Here is a 13959-nt window from a genome sequence, read left to right as displayed (position 1 = left end):
TCACTTATCGTTTCTGTGATTTGAAGATCAACAGAGATTAAATGTATACGTGATGAACTTGCAGATGACCGATAATCGATTGCAGAAAAGCGGTTTTCGCTGTTTGTTACCGTTTTTGCCCTATAGTGACCAACGTGAAAAACAAAAACTGTAAATGAGTATCATTTCCGGTCTGAGTGTCACTTCAACCAACGAACTCAATTCCTAACTTACACTCCTCTACAAACTGGTCAAAGTTGGTAGTGATCCATCAAATAATTCTTGAGTTTGTATCTCTCTCTCGGACGATCGGATAAATCAAACTTCTTAAAAGACTACAAGGAAATGAGAAGCATGACGCAAGATACTCCGTCAAACCTGAAAAGAAGCCTTTATGTCTTGGTCGAGATTTTCGTTTTTATGTTAAAAGCTCTTCTATAGGTGACTTGCTTGCGAGACTATTTACAACAGGACCTACATTCTAATCCAGTTCCCAGCCTATAACCCAGTAAAAGTGTCTAGGTCCGGAGAATTTTATTGCTGGAATGAGATAAACAGTGACCAAATAAAAACCAAATCATAGCTAGACATCTGTTATCCTGTACGTATGGTATCTTTTGACGACCATTTTTCAATATGGCGGATGCTATAACACTTTGCACATTATCTCGGGAACCACTGACACTTCTTGAGTGATTTAAAAGTATAAACCTATATTTTCAAGGTTGTAGAATCTGATGAAACTATTTCCATATTAGTTTTAAATAATTTCGAGTATATTCGTACCAAGTATGTGTACTTACATGCCACGAAAACTATGAAATTAAGTAATAGAATTTATTTTTATCATTTCAGAGAAAAATCAAGGATGCCTGATACTTCTGCAGCAAGTACTCCTCAAGGTGTTCAACTTAGTAGTCAACGAATAGAAGAGCCTTTTGATAGCAACAGATTCATAATTTTTCAACAAAATACATCAGAGCGATTGATCAGTACGGCTGGCGGAATTAAAAGCTTATAAGAAACAGTTGCTGAAATTCGAATGACAACGTAAGTATAAAAGCAAACAATGCAGAGAAAATAGTGTATCAGAGTAGCAACGTCTGTTATAAGCCTTATACTCTAGAAAAAACTGTAGATGTAATTCGAAAATCGAGTGAAACCGAAAGAACTGGAAAGGTTGTTGAGAAAGAGAGAAAATATTCATTATTTCCACCCGAACTGCATCGCTTCGGTCAGAAAAATGGGAACGTTCTTAACCTTGTATTGTGGTTTCACCAGAGGTTTCGTCGTACATCATATGCGCAAACGTAGCAACTAGAGGAAAGATGGGGAAGATTATAAAGAAAAAAGTATAGAATTAATGAGTCAATACGTGGAAACTCTTTTCTAGCTGTAACTTGCTATTTGCAATACAAGATGTTCTGTTGAGTTGCTGACCTGAAGGGTGAGGGAAAAAAATCGCAGCTGATTTGTAGATACTTAAAAATTGTATACGAGGATGCATTAGAAAGTATGAGAAAGCAGCTGCAGAAACAGAAACTGAGAAGCGGGGCCGCGGTGGCTCAGTGGTAGAGCGTTCACTTCTGGTGCATGGGGTTCCGGGCTCAAACCCTGCTCCCGCCAAGTGAACTTTGTGGTGGACAAACACCGTGTGCGTGGGTTTTCCCGGGGTTCTCCCGTTTCCTCCCACTTTCTTAATTCCACCATTTCATTCATTTCTCGTAATCACCGTCTCCTTTAGCCTAATCGACATAACCGTGGGACATAAATATCAAAAATTTCATTTCATTTCAGAAACTGAGAAGCGTCAATCATCAGAAAAAAACTGTATTTCAAAAATAAATGTGAATTTAGAAACACTTATTAATTCTAGTTATGCCGTGACCTTATCCAAAATAAGTAAGTTTATGAAGCCTATCAATAAACATATACAAGTCTAAACCAATCAAGTTAAAATATTCCTCGTACGTACTTGCAGCGAAAGAATATGCTTTTGCCAAACCAAAAGGAAGAATAAATCACTTCTGGGATTTTCGGGAAGTTTGACACTAGAGAAAATTGCGGAAACAGTTTGAGCTAACAGTGCATTAAAATGTGCTGCAAACATTCTAAGAAATGATTTACTTATTGTGGATTTCGGGCTGCGAGGTAAGTTTTGTGACACCTATGAACTTAGGAAATGATGGGAAACAATGCGTATACCAGATAATGTAGCCAGTTTTTTTTTCATTATTCCATATGAGCAAGTTTCGACTTATGAGTGTTGATAATGTGCTATTTGAGGGCCAAGAATATAATTCAGATTTGGATGAGGAATTGTTGGACACGTGTGACAAAGTACATGATAGGGAACACGGTAACAATTTTTGTGTTCCAATCAACATCAACAATATTTTTACCATTTCATTTCCCAACAAAAGATTACACTGTTGTCGCTTTAGATAATTTCAATTTTGAAGATACTTCATCTTTGTATGGAGTAAGGGGGTAGGAGATATCAGATTGCAGTGGTACTGTTCGAAGATTCTACCAACGATTCTGCTCCAGGTAAACCATCGTTCTCGTCACTGATCCCTAATAGACAAAAATTGTGGACTAAGAACAGAGCTACCATGTTAACACGTTTTGATGCACCCTCGGCTAACTACTCGTCCTAATCTTCCAGATTTTTTCAACGTAAGAGAGAATGATGGTCTCCTCGAGTTATTACAAGTAAGTCAAATAGTTAAAGAGATGAAGTTCGCTATATCATACATAGGGTGTGGAGAAACACAAGCGATCTAAGTAAACTTCCAACACGGAGTGCTATCCATTCGATGATTAAAAAAAGAAAACACCCAACTTCCTGTGAGGTGAACGGTATTACCATCGCCAGTAACACACTACGCAATAATATTTACTGCCTTGAAGAATCTTGAAAATATTCATGAACAACTGCTAGATAACCTATTCCTCCTGTATTTTGTGATGAAGCACTTTTTTACACTGTGGTGGACATAATGATCTCTTGTCCTCTGGAGTTTCAGGAAATATATCCTATGATGGGTACTTTCGACATGACAAAAATTGCATTAAGTTACGCTGGAAACTTTTTAATCAGAAGTAGAATTGAAGGGTTTGGGTACAAAACCTCGCGGCGACAACCTCCCAGACCAAAACCTTGCCTCGGCAAAACCTCGTCTTCCAAAACCTCGCCCCCCAAAATATCGCCATGCCCAAAATCTCGCCTGACCAAAACCTCGTTGTAATGATCTCGCGACACAGAATCTCGCCTGGTGTAAATTAAGCGAGACGTAGTGTCGTCTGGAAAGAAATGTCGTCAGGATAAAACCTCTTCACAACGATTTCTTCAATGTAGAATGTTCTATATATCACTATATGTATATATTTAGTAACAACACATAATTACATTAAAATAATGACAAGAAAAATTCTAAGGCATGCTTTGGAAATCTACATATATAAAAATTAAATGACTATTTTTTTGTTACATTATACCTCTTGAGCCATCCTACCGATCTCAATCAAATTTTCAACATAGATGAGGTTCGAGCCTAAGATGTCTTTAATAATTTCACATTTTCGGCACAACAAAAGGGAGGGGGAGTAGGATATATATATATATATATATATATATATATATATATATATATATATACAGAGCCGTAGCTTGAGATTTCGACGCCCGGGGCGAAGTAGAATTCGGCGCTCCTACTCTCACCAAACCAAGCTCTTCCTTCCTTTTTTCTTTTTGCTTATAAGAAAAGCAGCAGATATTGTTATACTACACTGAATTTTTATTAAGCTGCAGGCGAGATTTTGGCCCACGAGGTTTTGGCGGTGAAGTTTTGGCCACGCGATATTTTGGGCGGCAAGGTTTGGCAACGCGAGGTTTTGGCCCGGCGAGATTTTGTCCCGCGAGGTTTTGGGCGGCGAAGTTTTGACCATGCGAGGTTTTGGCCACGCGAGGTTTTACCCCAGCGAGATTTTGTCCCGCGAGGTTTTGGGCGACGAGGTTTTGGCCACGCGAGATTTTGGGCGGCGAGGTTTTGGCCACGCGAGATTTTGGGCGGCGAGGTTTTGGCGGCGAGATTTTGGGCGGCGATGTTTCGGCCGCGAGATTTTGTCCGTATCCCGAATTGAAGGGTCATATGATAGGATATGAAATTTTTGGATGGACGAGAAAGGAATAATAATAAAAAATGTGATTACACTATCTAGCACACGTATTCTTTCTTATCATTTCATAAGTTCAGAGGCGTCACAAAACTTATCTAGCAGCCCGGAATCCAGAGAAAATAAATCATTTCTTAGAATGTTTGCAGCACATTTTAATGCACCGTTAGCTCAAACTGTTTCCGCAATTTTCTCTAGTGCCAAACTTCCCGAAAATCCCAGAAGTGATTTATTCTCCCTTTGGTTTGGCAAAAACATATTCTTTCGCTGCAAGTACGTACGAGGAATATTTTAACTTGATCAGTTTAGACCTGTATATGTTTATTGATAGGCTTCATAAACTTACTTATTTCGGATAAGGTCACGGCATAACTAGAATTAATAAGTGTTTCTAACTTCACATTTATTTTTGAAATACAGATTTTTTTGATGATTGACGCTTCTCCATTTCTGTTTCTGCACCTGCTTTCTCATATTTTCTCATGCATCCTCGTATACAATTCTCAAATATCTACAAATCAACTGCGATTTTTTCCTCGCCATCCAGGTCAGCAACTCGACAGAACATCTTGTCATGGAAATGGAAAGTTACAGCTAAAAAAGAGTTTCCACGCATTGACTCATTAATTCTATATTTTTTTCTTTATAATCTCTCCCATCTTTCCTCTAGTTGTTACATTTGCGCATATGATGTACTGCGAAACCTCTGGTGAAACCACGATACAAAGTTAACGATCCCTTTTTTCTGACCGAAGCGATGCTGTTCGTGGTGGAAATAATGAACATTTTCTTTCTTTCTCAACAACCTTTTCAGCTCTTTCGGTTTCACTTGATTTTCGAATCACATGTACAGTTTTTTTTTTCTAGAGTATAAGCCTTGTAACAGACGTTGATACTCTGATACACTATTTTCTCTGCATCGTTTACTTGTATACGTTTACTTATGTTGCCATTCGAATTTCAACAACTTTTTTTGTAAGCTTTTAATTCCGCCAACCGTACTGATCAATCGCTCTGATGTATTTTGTTGAAAAATTATGTACTTGTTGCTATCAAAAGGCTCTTCTATACGTTGACTACTAAGTTGAACACCTTGAGGAGTATTTGTTGTAGAAGTATCAGTCATCCTTGCTTCTTTTCTGAAATAATAAAAATAAATTCTATTACTTAATTTCATAGTTTTCGTGGCATGTAAGTACACATATTTGGTACGAATATACTCGAAATTACCTAAAACTAATTTTGAAATAGTTTCATCAGGTTTCATAACCTCGTAAACATAGGTTTATACTTTTAAATCACTCAAGAAATGTCAGTGGTTCCCGAGATAATATGGAAAGTGTTATATCATTCGCCATATTGAAAAATGGCTCTCAAAAGATAACATACAGGATAACAGATGTTTAGCTATGATTTTGTTTTTTATATGGTCACTGTTTATCTCATTCCAGCAATAAAATTCTCCGGACCTAGACATTTTATGGGGGTATAAGCTGGGGCCACGAATATTCTAAAGTGGGATCTGACATGTACGACAGCAATGTTTCCGATGCTGTCCGACTGAAAACCAATCCCAGGATTCCATGCGCCAAAAGCATGCATTCTAATTGTTAGATCCGAGAGGAAAGCACCTGCAAAAGTAAGCTATTAGGGTTATCGTTTTGCAGCAAGTTAACCCTGAGTTGTGAATCTATCTTCGATGTTCTTACAGGTAAGTTTCCCGTCTTCTTTTTTAACACCATCAGGCTAACTCTGTGTCTGTACAACTAATATTATTCCTTGATAATATTCTCCCCATAACGCTGTTCTTTCACTTGCTTATTCTTGATGTTCTCGGCGTAAAATAATTCTAAGTGCTGGTAGTTTGTTAATAAATATACACCTTTAACCAGTTTGCGTAATTCCTTTGAAAAAGTGCGACGTTTTTCAAAATGTGATACTATAACTGTACGTGCTTCAAGCTGATGAAAAAAGATTAGGGCCACAATAGAAACAATTGGGGTTAATTACGAGAGCAGCTTTATCAACTAGAATACACAGGAGTGTCACCATATTTAATACTTTATTTCAGTGAGGAACGCTTATATATATATTGTAAGTGCATATATTGTTAGAGTCTATAGCTTCAAGAATTGTAATATTTTGAACAGAGATTGCATTAACCAACCCAAATAGAAAGATCAATACTATTTATAAAAATGACAATCTGTAAAATTTGAAATAAAACTTTAGTATGGACGTAATCATATAAAAGAGTCGTAATAGTGTAGTTTGTCCTATCCCTTTTATCCCTATTCATCCGAGTATCGTGGGTTCGTATGTCATTCCCTTCAAAATAAAATAATTTTTCAAATGGTATCACACACATATGTGCATGATGTACGAGAGAAGAAAAATGGATGTGATAGAGACATTTCCCTCCAAAAGTTCCTTTTATGACTTGTGCACCCTGTTGTGTCCCTTAAACATATAAAATCTATTAAAAACACTCTGGTCAATATACGTAATGCGTGTGCCAACTTTCGTTGCAATATCTAGAATAGATCCGAGAGAAAAAATATTCTCAATCATGTTTGGGATATTATCAAAAAGTCGAACTCCGTAACCAGAATCCTAAGCTAAAAATGTATTCTTACGTTATACCCTCTAGATATGAGACAAAAGATACTTTGAAGCAAGCATATAGGTTTTAAGGGATGATCAACTATAATTGATTATAACAGTGCTTTGCACATCGTTTTTGCGATGCCAAAGAATCTAAAAGGATTAGATTTTAACCTTGCAACCGGATTTACTCGTAGAAATGGATTTGTTCTCATCTTACACTCATAAAAATATATTATACAAAAGAATATATTAATCATTCATCAAATGGGTAACTTCAGCAACCTAGAGAGTAAAGGCGACTGGGGATTTGTTGACCACATCTACATTACGTGATAAAGTTTAGAAATTATCGAACCTTGTTTTCACACCATCTATAGACTATTTTGATCGGTTCCAAAGGGGAAGTAGCATACTATTGACGTCAACCGGATGTGTTTGCCTTTCGGCTATTTTTAAATTATTATTCTCGACAACTCATTTGAGCTCCTTCGTGGTTGACCGGTTAACATACGCGCCTTTGGTGTAGAAAACTCGAATTTCATTCCCAGTGGGAGCTCAAGTGGTTCGAATCCCACGTTAAACTGTAAGTTCACGTTTCATATAGCCTCACTGCTGAACGCGATACTAAAACTGAAAACAAAGTAGACAACTCATATTGACTGCTTGGTTAATTTTATATTGTTGCCCGTTTTCATCACGCAAGCTATATGATACGAAATCTATTGTGTAAAGTGATATAGAAAATAAAATCAAAAAATAAATTTAAGTTGCGGAGTTAAGGATATTTCCACTTTTTGTAATGAAATTGTGCTTATCTCCTGGAAAGGTGCCTTTTAGCACTCTACGTGAGACTGATAACATCTTCTGATCGCAAGGGAGCGTTTTGGCAACAGGTCTTCTTTCGCTTAAAGAGCAGACCATAGCATATAAAACCAACAAGAAAAGAAAGGTAGTTAGCGTACCCTTAGATTTACTTTTATTATTAGTGTAACATTGCTTTTGTCAGTTACTGTAATTATTACAACAAATATTCTTTTGATCATGTATTGTAATTATAACAAAAACTGCTTTATACACATTTATTTTAATGTGTACAAATTATTAATGAAACTTTTAAGACTATTCGTCCCACTCGTTTACAGTGGCGGATCCAGAATGTAAAAACTGGGGGGACAGCCAGAACCCAGATTATGATAGGCACACTATAAGTTTACTATAGACTTTCAAGAATATATAAACAATAGCTTAAATTATTTTTGTCACTCAAAAAACTAGAGGGGTCTAGGCTCCCCCGGCCCTGGGCTAGATCCGCCACTGCTCATTTATTAAAATCGGAGGAAAATTGTGAAACTCGATACTCTGGAAAAGTAACTTCAGAAAGTTAAGCATTTTACTTCATACTAAAATGTATAATTAAAATTTGGTATGCTCTTTAAATGATATTACTTTATTTATTTGATAATACTTAATTTTAAGCTAGAGGCCGACGTAGCTCAGTGGTAGAACGCTCATCACGGTTGTGTAGGGTCAGGGTTAAATTACACCTCGCATTAAGGGTTTTACAGTGGACGAACACTGTACACATGAATTCCCTCGGGCTTCTTCCGTTTCCTTCCGGTTTCTTCATTCTGCCATTACGTTCATTATCATCACGTCTCCATTAACCTTGGGGATTAATAGGAATACTCGAAACTAGAAAATACACTTTAAGCTACTTACGTTAAGAAACCAAAGAAATTATATCAGTTTAAAGAACTTAAATTTTTTACATTACCCCTAAACTGTTCTTATTTAGAAGTTTAAACACAAATAAAAGTAGAAAATAAAGGCAAATATATATAAATATTCATTGAAGGTCTTAAATTTAATCCCGATACGATGAGTACATACGTACCGACGGCTAATATGACAAAGAAAACCTATAATTCTCTTCAACATATGTATGTGTCATGAAATCTTATATTAATGATTCTTTGAACTCAATTTTTATTCACAGTTGCATGCACTTATTTATGTAAAATATAATTAAAAAAAATCATACATTTTTACATCCAAATACGAAATTTATTTAGTAAAACTACAGTTAAATTTGTTTTCAAAAGAAATATTTAATTCTTGAATGCGATATTAGAGGAATTCAATATTAATTCCATTGTATTTCAAAGCGTGGGACGTAAAACTAAAATAAATGAAATTTGTTACTTACCTGAACTCCGAAGTTTAGTAGAAATAATTTCGCATTTAACTTACATTAATTTCAGCTACATTAAATGAAAAAATATTGTTTTAACTAATTGGAAAACCATTTCTTACTTTAAACATTTTTCAGTGGCTTTTTTCTTTTCTTTTCTTTTCCTTTTTTTTGTTTTTGTTTTTCTATTGAGAAATAAAAACTTCTTATATGAGTCAATGGTTGACTGGTCATCTGTTCTGATCTACTTCTTTTGTCATTAGTAACGCTATGTATGACAATACTTAGAGTTTAAAATTAAATTGGAATACATTTATTTCGTCCGATACTTTCCATCTGAAAGTGCGTATTGGCAGTACACACCTGGAATTGAACTCAAGAGCTATTGCATTAAAATCACGCTAGTATGCCACTATATCAGTGATGAAGATATGAATTAATAAGGTGAATTAATAAGATATTTCGAGAAACCACTATTGCATCTCAGACAAAGTTTCCTAAAAGTTATGCCAACCCATCAAAGGTAAATGTAATTAGGCTTACATTAATTTCAGAGCTATTTTCATTCAATAAATTTTAAATATAACAGTGTGTTATACAGGGTGTTTCAAAACCACACCGACTAATTTTGGGAGGTGATTCCTGACACTAAGATAGGGCGAAAAATATAGACTAACCTGGGTGCACAAATGCTTCCTTTCAGAGTTATAGGCTGCCACTATAACGATACTGGTTTTTAAACACATTAATTTTGAGCCATTAAAACACATCAATTACCTTTTATACACTTAGTTTAATAAATGTGATGGAGAAGTGTACATTTTACTTCTACACAAATTTTTAAGATGTCTGCTTCACTCACTCAATAATTCTATTTATTATATGTTGTCATGACGACGACCTCGAGATTAGATTACATAACAGCATTTGAATATCTTTATATATTAACATTATAACCATATTATTTTTTCTTTCTCTTCTCCTAATAACAGAATCAGCCTAGTACATATTTAAAATGCATCATGGCCCAAAATTACAAGCAAATAATAATTCACAAGTGAAATAACAAGTAAAAATATACAACATACTGTTGTATATTATGGCGCTCGACGGACTTTTCTTTTTATTCAATTATTCAATAAAAAGAAAAAGAACTTTGGACCGTTAACCTTTATACTCTTTTTAAGTACTCCTCGTATATACAATATATCTCATATCATAGTACACAAGTATTTCTTTATTTGTACACACAAAATATTATTAATAATTATATTCCTTTATAAAAATATCTTCTTTTATTCTTTAACATTTATATTATTGGCATAAAATTCGAATAGAACGAGAACATAAAAGCCATAATTGCTTGAATACGAATTCCTTAGAGAAAACATAAAGTATTAACTTCAATATGTATTTTCCGCATTACAAAAAGAAAGCTTTCAAATTTACTCTATAACATGAAATACGAATAATGTAATTAATATTGCGTTTTGTAGTCATATGAAAACGCACGAATAGTATGAAACACAAATATCAAATAAAACAAATAACATTAAAACATATATTGACATAGGTATAAACTCAAAGATAAAATAACATAAAGTAAAATACATTAAACCAACTCACATATTCATAAAATATTTCGTTTTTCTCTTTTGAATACTAAGTTTCCACTGTTAAGTTTTCTTTACATTAGCTTTTGTTATAACTTCAGGAGGAACTAAAGTTTTGACTAAATCCATCTACCGTTTTCTAGTTTATTTCGGTAGGCTGCCATAACTTAATGTCATCAATATTTCGTAATCCTAAAATTTTCCCAGTTCTTATATCCATACGATCAAATACTCTAGGATTAATTTGTTTCGTACCAAAATGTGTTACGATTATTTATATTATCTTCATAGAATTCAAATAAACTATAAATAACAAACAAAACCATAACGGTATTTACAGTGAAATGAAATAAGAATCGATTGAATATATCTTTTCGGACGCCCCTACATCAGGATAAGTTACGTGACCAACGAATTTGTTTAAGTTGCCTTGAAAGTCATAAACCAGAATACAGTCTTGCGCGTTATTTACATCTACAGTTCCTTGTTTCCTATTTTGAGAATTTTTGCCATCTGAAATTTCTATGAAATCCAATTTGAATGAAATTAGATCTAATGATTACATGCTTCATAAATGTAATACAATTACTATTACTGTTGCTACTAAGATTAGGTTTAGTTACACGATTACTATTACTGTTGCTACTAGGGTTAGGTTTGGCTATCTTACCGGTAAAATTTAGTACAGTTCTCATCTGTTCGACCTCGAGATTAGATTACATAACAGCATTTGAATATCTTTATATATTAACATTATAACCATATTATTTCTTTTTCTTTCTCTTCTTCTAATAACAGAATCAGCCTAGTACATATTTAATATACATCATGGCCAAAAATTACAAGCAAATAATAATTTACAAGTAAGTTAACAAGTAAAACTATACAACATACTGTTGTACCACAAACATGAAAAAATGAACTTTGAAAGTCCATAGCTCTAAAACCATGAGACCTACCGTAGTCGGTTCAATACTTCACTTAGGAAATAGTATATACCCTATCTAAATATTAAGTTTCAGAATCCTACGGTACTGCAGCAACAATTTTCATAGAGGTAGTTGGTGAGTATTTCAAATTATATGATGGTAGCCAAAATACCTCTATAGATATTGTTGTATGAGTACCTTAAGATTCTGAAACATGTATTTTTGGAATTCGCACATATTAGCTCCTAAGTGAAATCTTTACCCGACTACCGTAGGTCTCATAGTATTAGAGCTATGGACCTTTTAACTGCATTTTTAATGTTTTTTGCAAGGTAATCTCCGAAATAAAGCATTTGTGCACCCAGGTTGGTCTATACTTTTTGTTTTATCTTGGTGTCATAATCATCTCCCAAACTTTGTCGGTGTTGTCTTGTAACACCTTGTATAAGCTTATTTTTTAAGGATGCTTTTAGTACTAGCGAAATATCCATCTTCTGAGGTTTAATTTATAGGCATATATACAAATAATTTTTACATAGTATTTTATAAAATAAACAATTCAGATAAGTGTTTTGTAACGTTAAATACGGTAGTGAGCTAAAAACTCATATTATGCCTAAAACTTTTTGGGTTATTCTGAGCGAGTATATGTAAAAATTGTTAAACTTGGTCAAGTGACTTCAGAGATCATCAGGTACGTCAACACATAATTAAACTGACAATAAAATCCATGCTAAGGCCAAATGAAAATGTTGAGTAAAACGCTCAGATTTTACTTCAGAACTATTGGTACATACGCCCACGCGATTCTTCTGGCGATTATTTGTACTACTTCCACACTGAATAGTAGACATCTCGATTGTAACTGAGCAGTGTTAGGCACATAGCTCACATTTTGACATTAAACTGAACTTTTCCATTTTTGGCACTTAGTACGGATTCATTTTCAGTTAACATAAATTTCTTAAATGATTCGTGCTATATAAGTCCAGCAAAGAATCCATGTACTTATTTAATTAAATTAAAATTGTTTATATTTCTTTACGGGCATAGTAATAACATAAGTAAGAATTGTATACTTTAACAAACAACATATAGGCAGAGTTTATTCAACCAGGATTATTCTGTGACTCGAAATTGTTACTTATTCATTTATCATTTATAGGCCGACAAGAATGATTTGATCACTGGAATGGCTAGAAATGGTTCGTTGTTGACCAATTGATGTAAATAACGTCAAGAGAGCGTTACTCTTTTTTATAACCTGCAATTTCAACATTTCAGATCAGCAACAAGTCCATGCTGTAGAGCTATATCATTTGGAATTCTCTTGTAATAAAATGAAATTCGTAACTTTATATCGTTAAGATTCTTAACGAAAGGAAATGTATGATAGACACAAATGAAAAACAATATAAGATTTGAAGGAGTGGAAAACGGGAGAATCCCAGGGAAACCAACAATCATGGTGCTGCCCATCGCAAATAAATACCTTTAAGATCAAATTATGAGCTCTCTGCATTACAGAAAATTTCTGTATTATTCCTCAAATGTAAATGTTATTGTGTTTCTTTTGTTGTTTACAGATAATCATGTATGATGCTCAATTTTAAAAGTCAGTCAATATTTATATATATTTTTCTTTATTCTATTCCAGTATTCTACTTCCTCTGCCTGCGGCAGAGGCCCAAACCCATGCTAAAGGCAGAATGCGCTTGCGCCAGTATAGTGAGGACCATTTCCGGCACCGGTGAGTGCAACAAGTGCCGTCAAGAGAGGCGGCAGCCAATGAGGGAGGACGTCCTTTTAAGGGAGGTCAATTCACCCCTCCTACGAGATGACTCCTTCCTAGATGATCCAGGTTCTGATCTCGAAGAGGTCACGATAGCAGGTAAGATGTGAATTTACTTAAAGTAACTGTTTAATGTAATATTTCTTTACACTTTGAGCTCTTGCTTTAGATGACACAGGATAGATTCAGAAAGTAAGTTTTGATGCCTAATTAAACAAACACAAAATGGAACAAAACGCAGAAGTGCAGTGAAGCGCAGATCTTAGACTAAGTTTGAACATATTTATCATTCCTGGTGAAATGTTTATCCTAATAGAATCATGGACTATTCGAATGATGAAGAAATGATTCCAGGCAGTCTATAAACGTTCGTCATATTGTTCATATTGTGCAGATCGTTCACATTTTGTTAAGTGTCACATCAATATTCTATAATTGAGGAACTCATTATGCTTCACTGATTTGCTACATAAATTTGCTTCGGTAGCTTTCCTTAATGGAACAAAAATTTGATGACAGCTCTGATCTTGATATTCGTGAAATTTGCTGGCTGGGCACACATGATCACTTCAGAGGCCTGAAAAACACAATAAAAATTTTGTTATTAATTTAGAAATTTGTATTTTTACAGAAGTATATGCTTTAAATCTGTACAATTTCATTACTCAA

At 34.5% G+C, this 13959-nt stretch overlaps 1 protein-coding gene across 1 annotated transcript in view; it reads left to right on the top strand.

Annotated features, from left to right (window-relative positions):
* The first annotated feature begins 12971 nt into the window (after positions 1-12971).
* LOC145668448 (uncharacterized) overlaps positions 12972-13959 on the top strand; it is a 74268-nt gene continuing 73280 nt past the window's right edge. The window contains exon 1 of the mRNA XM_081736325.1: positions 12972-13389. Within this exon, the coding sequence (XP_081592451.1) occupies positions 13095-13389 (295 nt within the window). The 5' untranslated portion in view covers positions 12972-13094. The remainder of the gene's footprint in view (positions 13390-13959) is intronic.

Source organism: Thermobia domestica, chromosome 13, assembly GCF_964235325.1.
Source record: "Thermobia domestica chromosome 13, izTheDome1.hap1.1, whole genome shotgun sequence".
NCBI lineage: Eukaryota > Metazoa > Arthropoda > Insecta > Zygentoma > Lepismatidae > Thermobia > Thermobia domestica.
The sequence above is the reverse complement of the archived record's forward strand: the minus strand, read 5'-3'. Positions and strand labels throughout refer to the sequence as shown.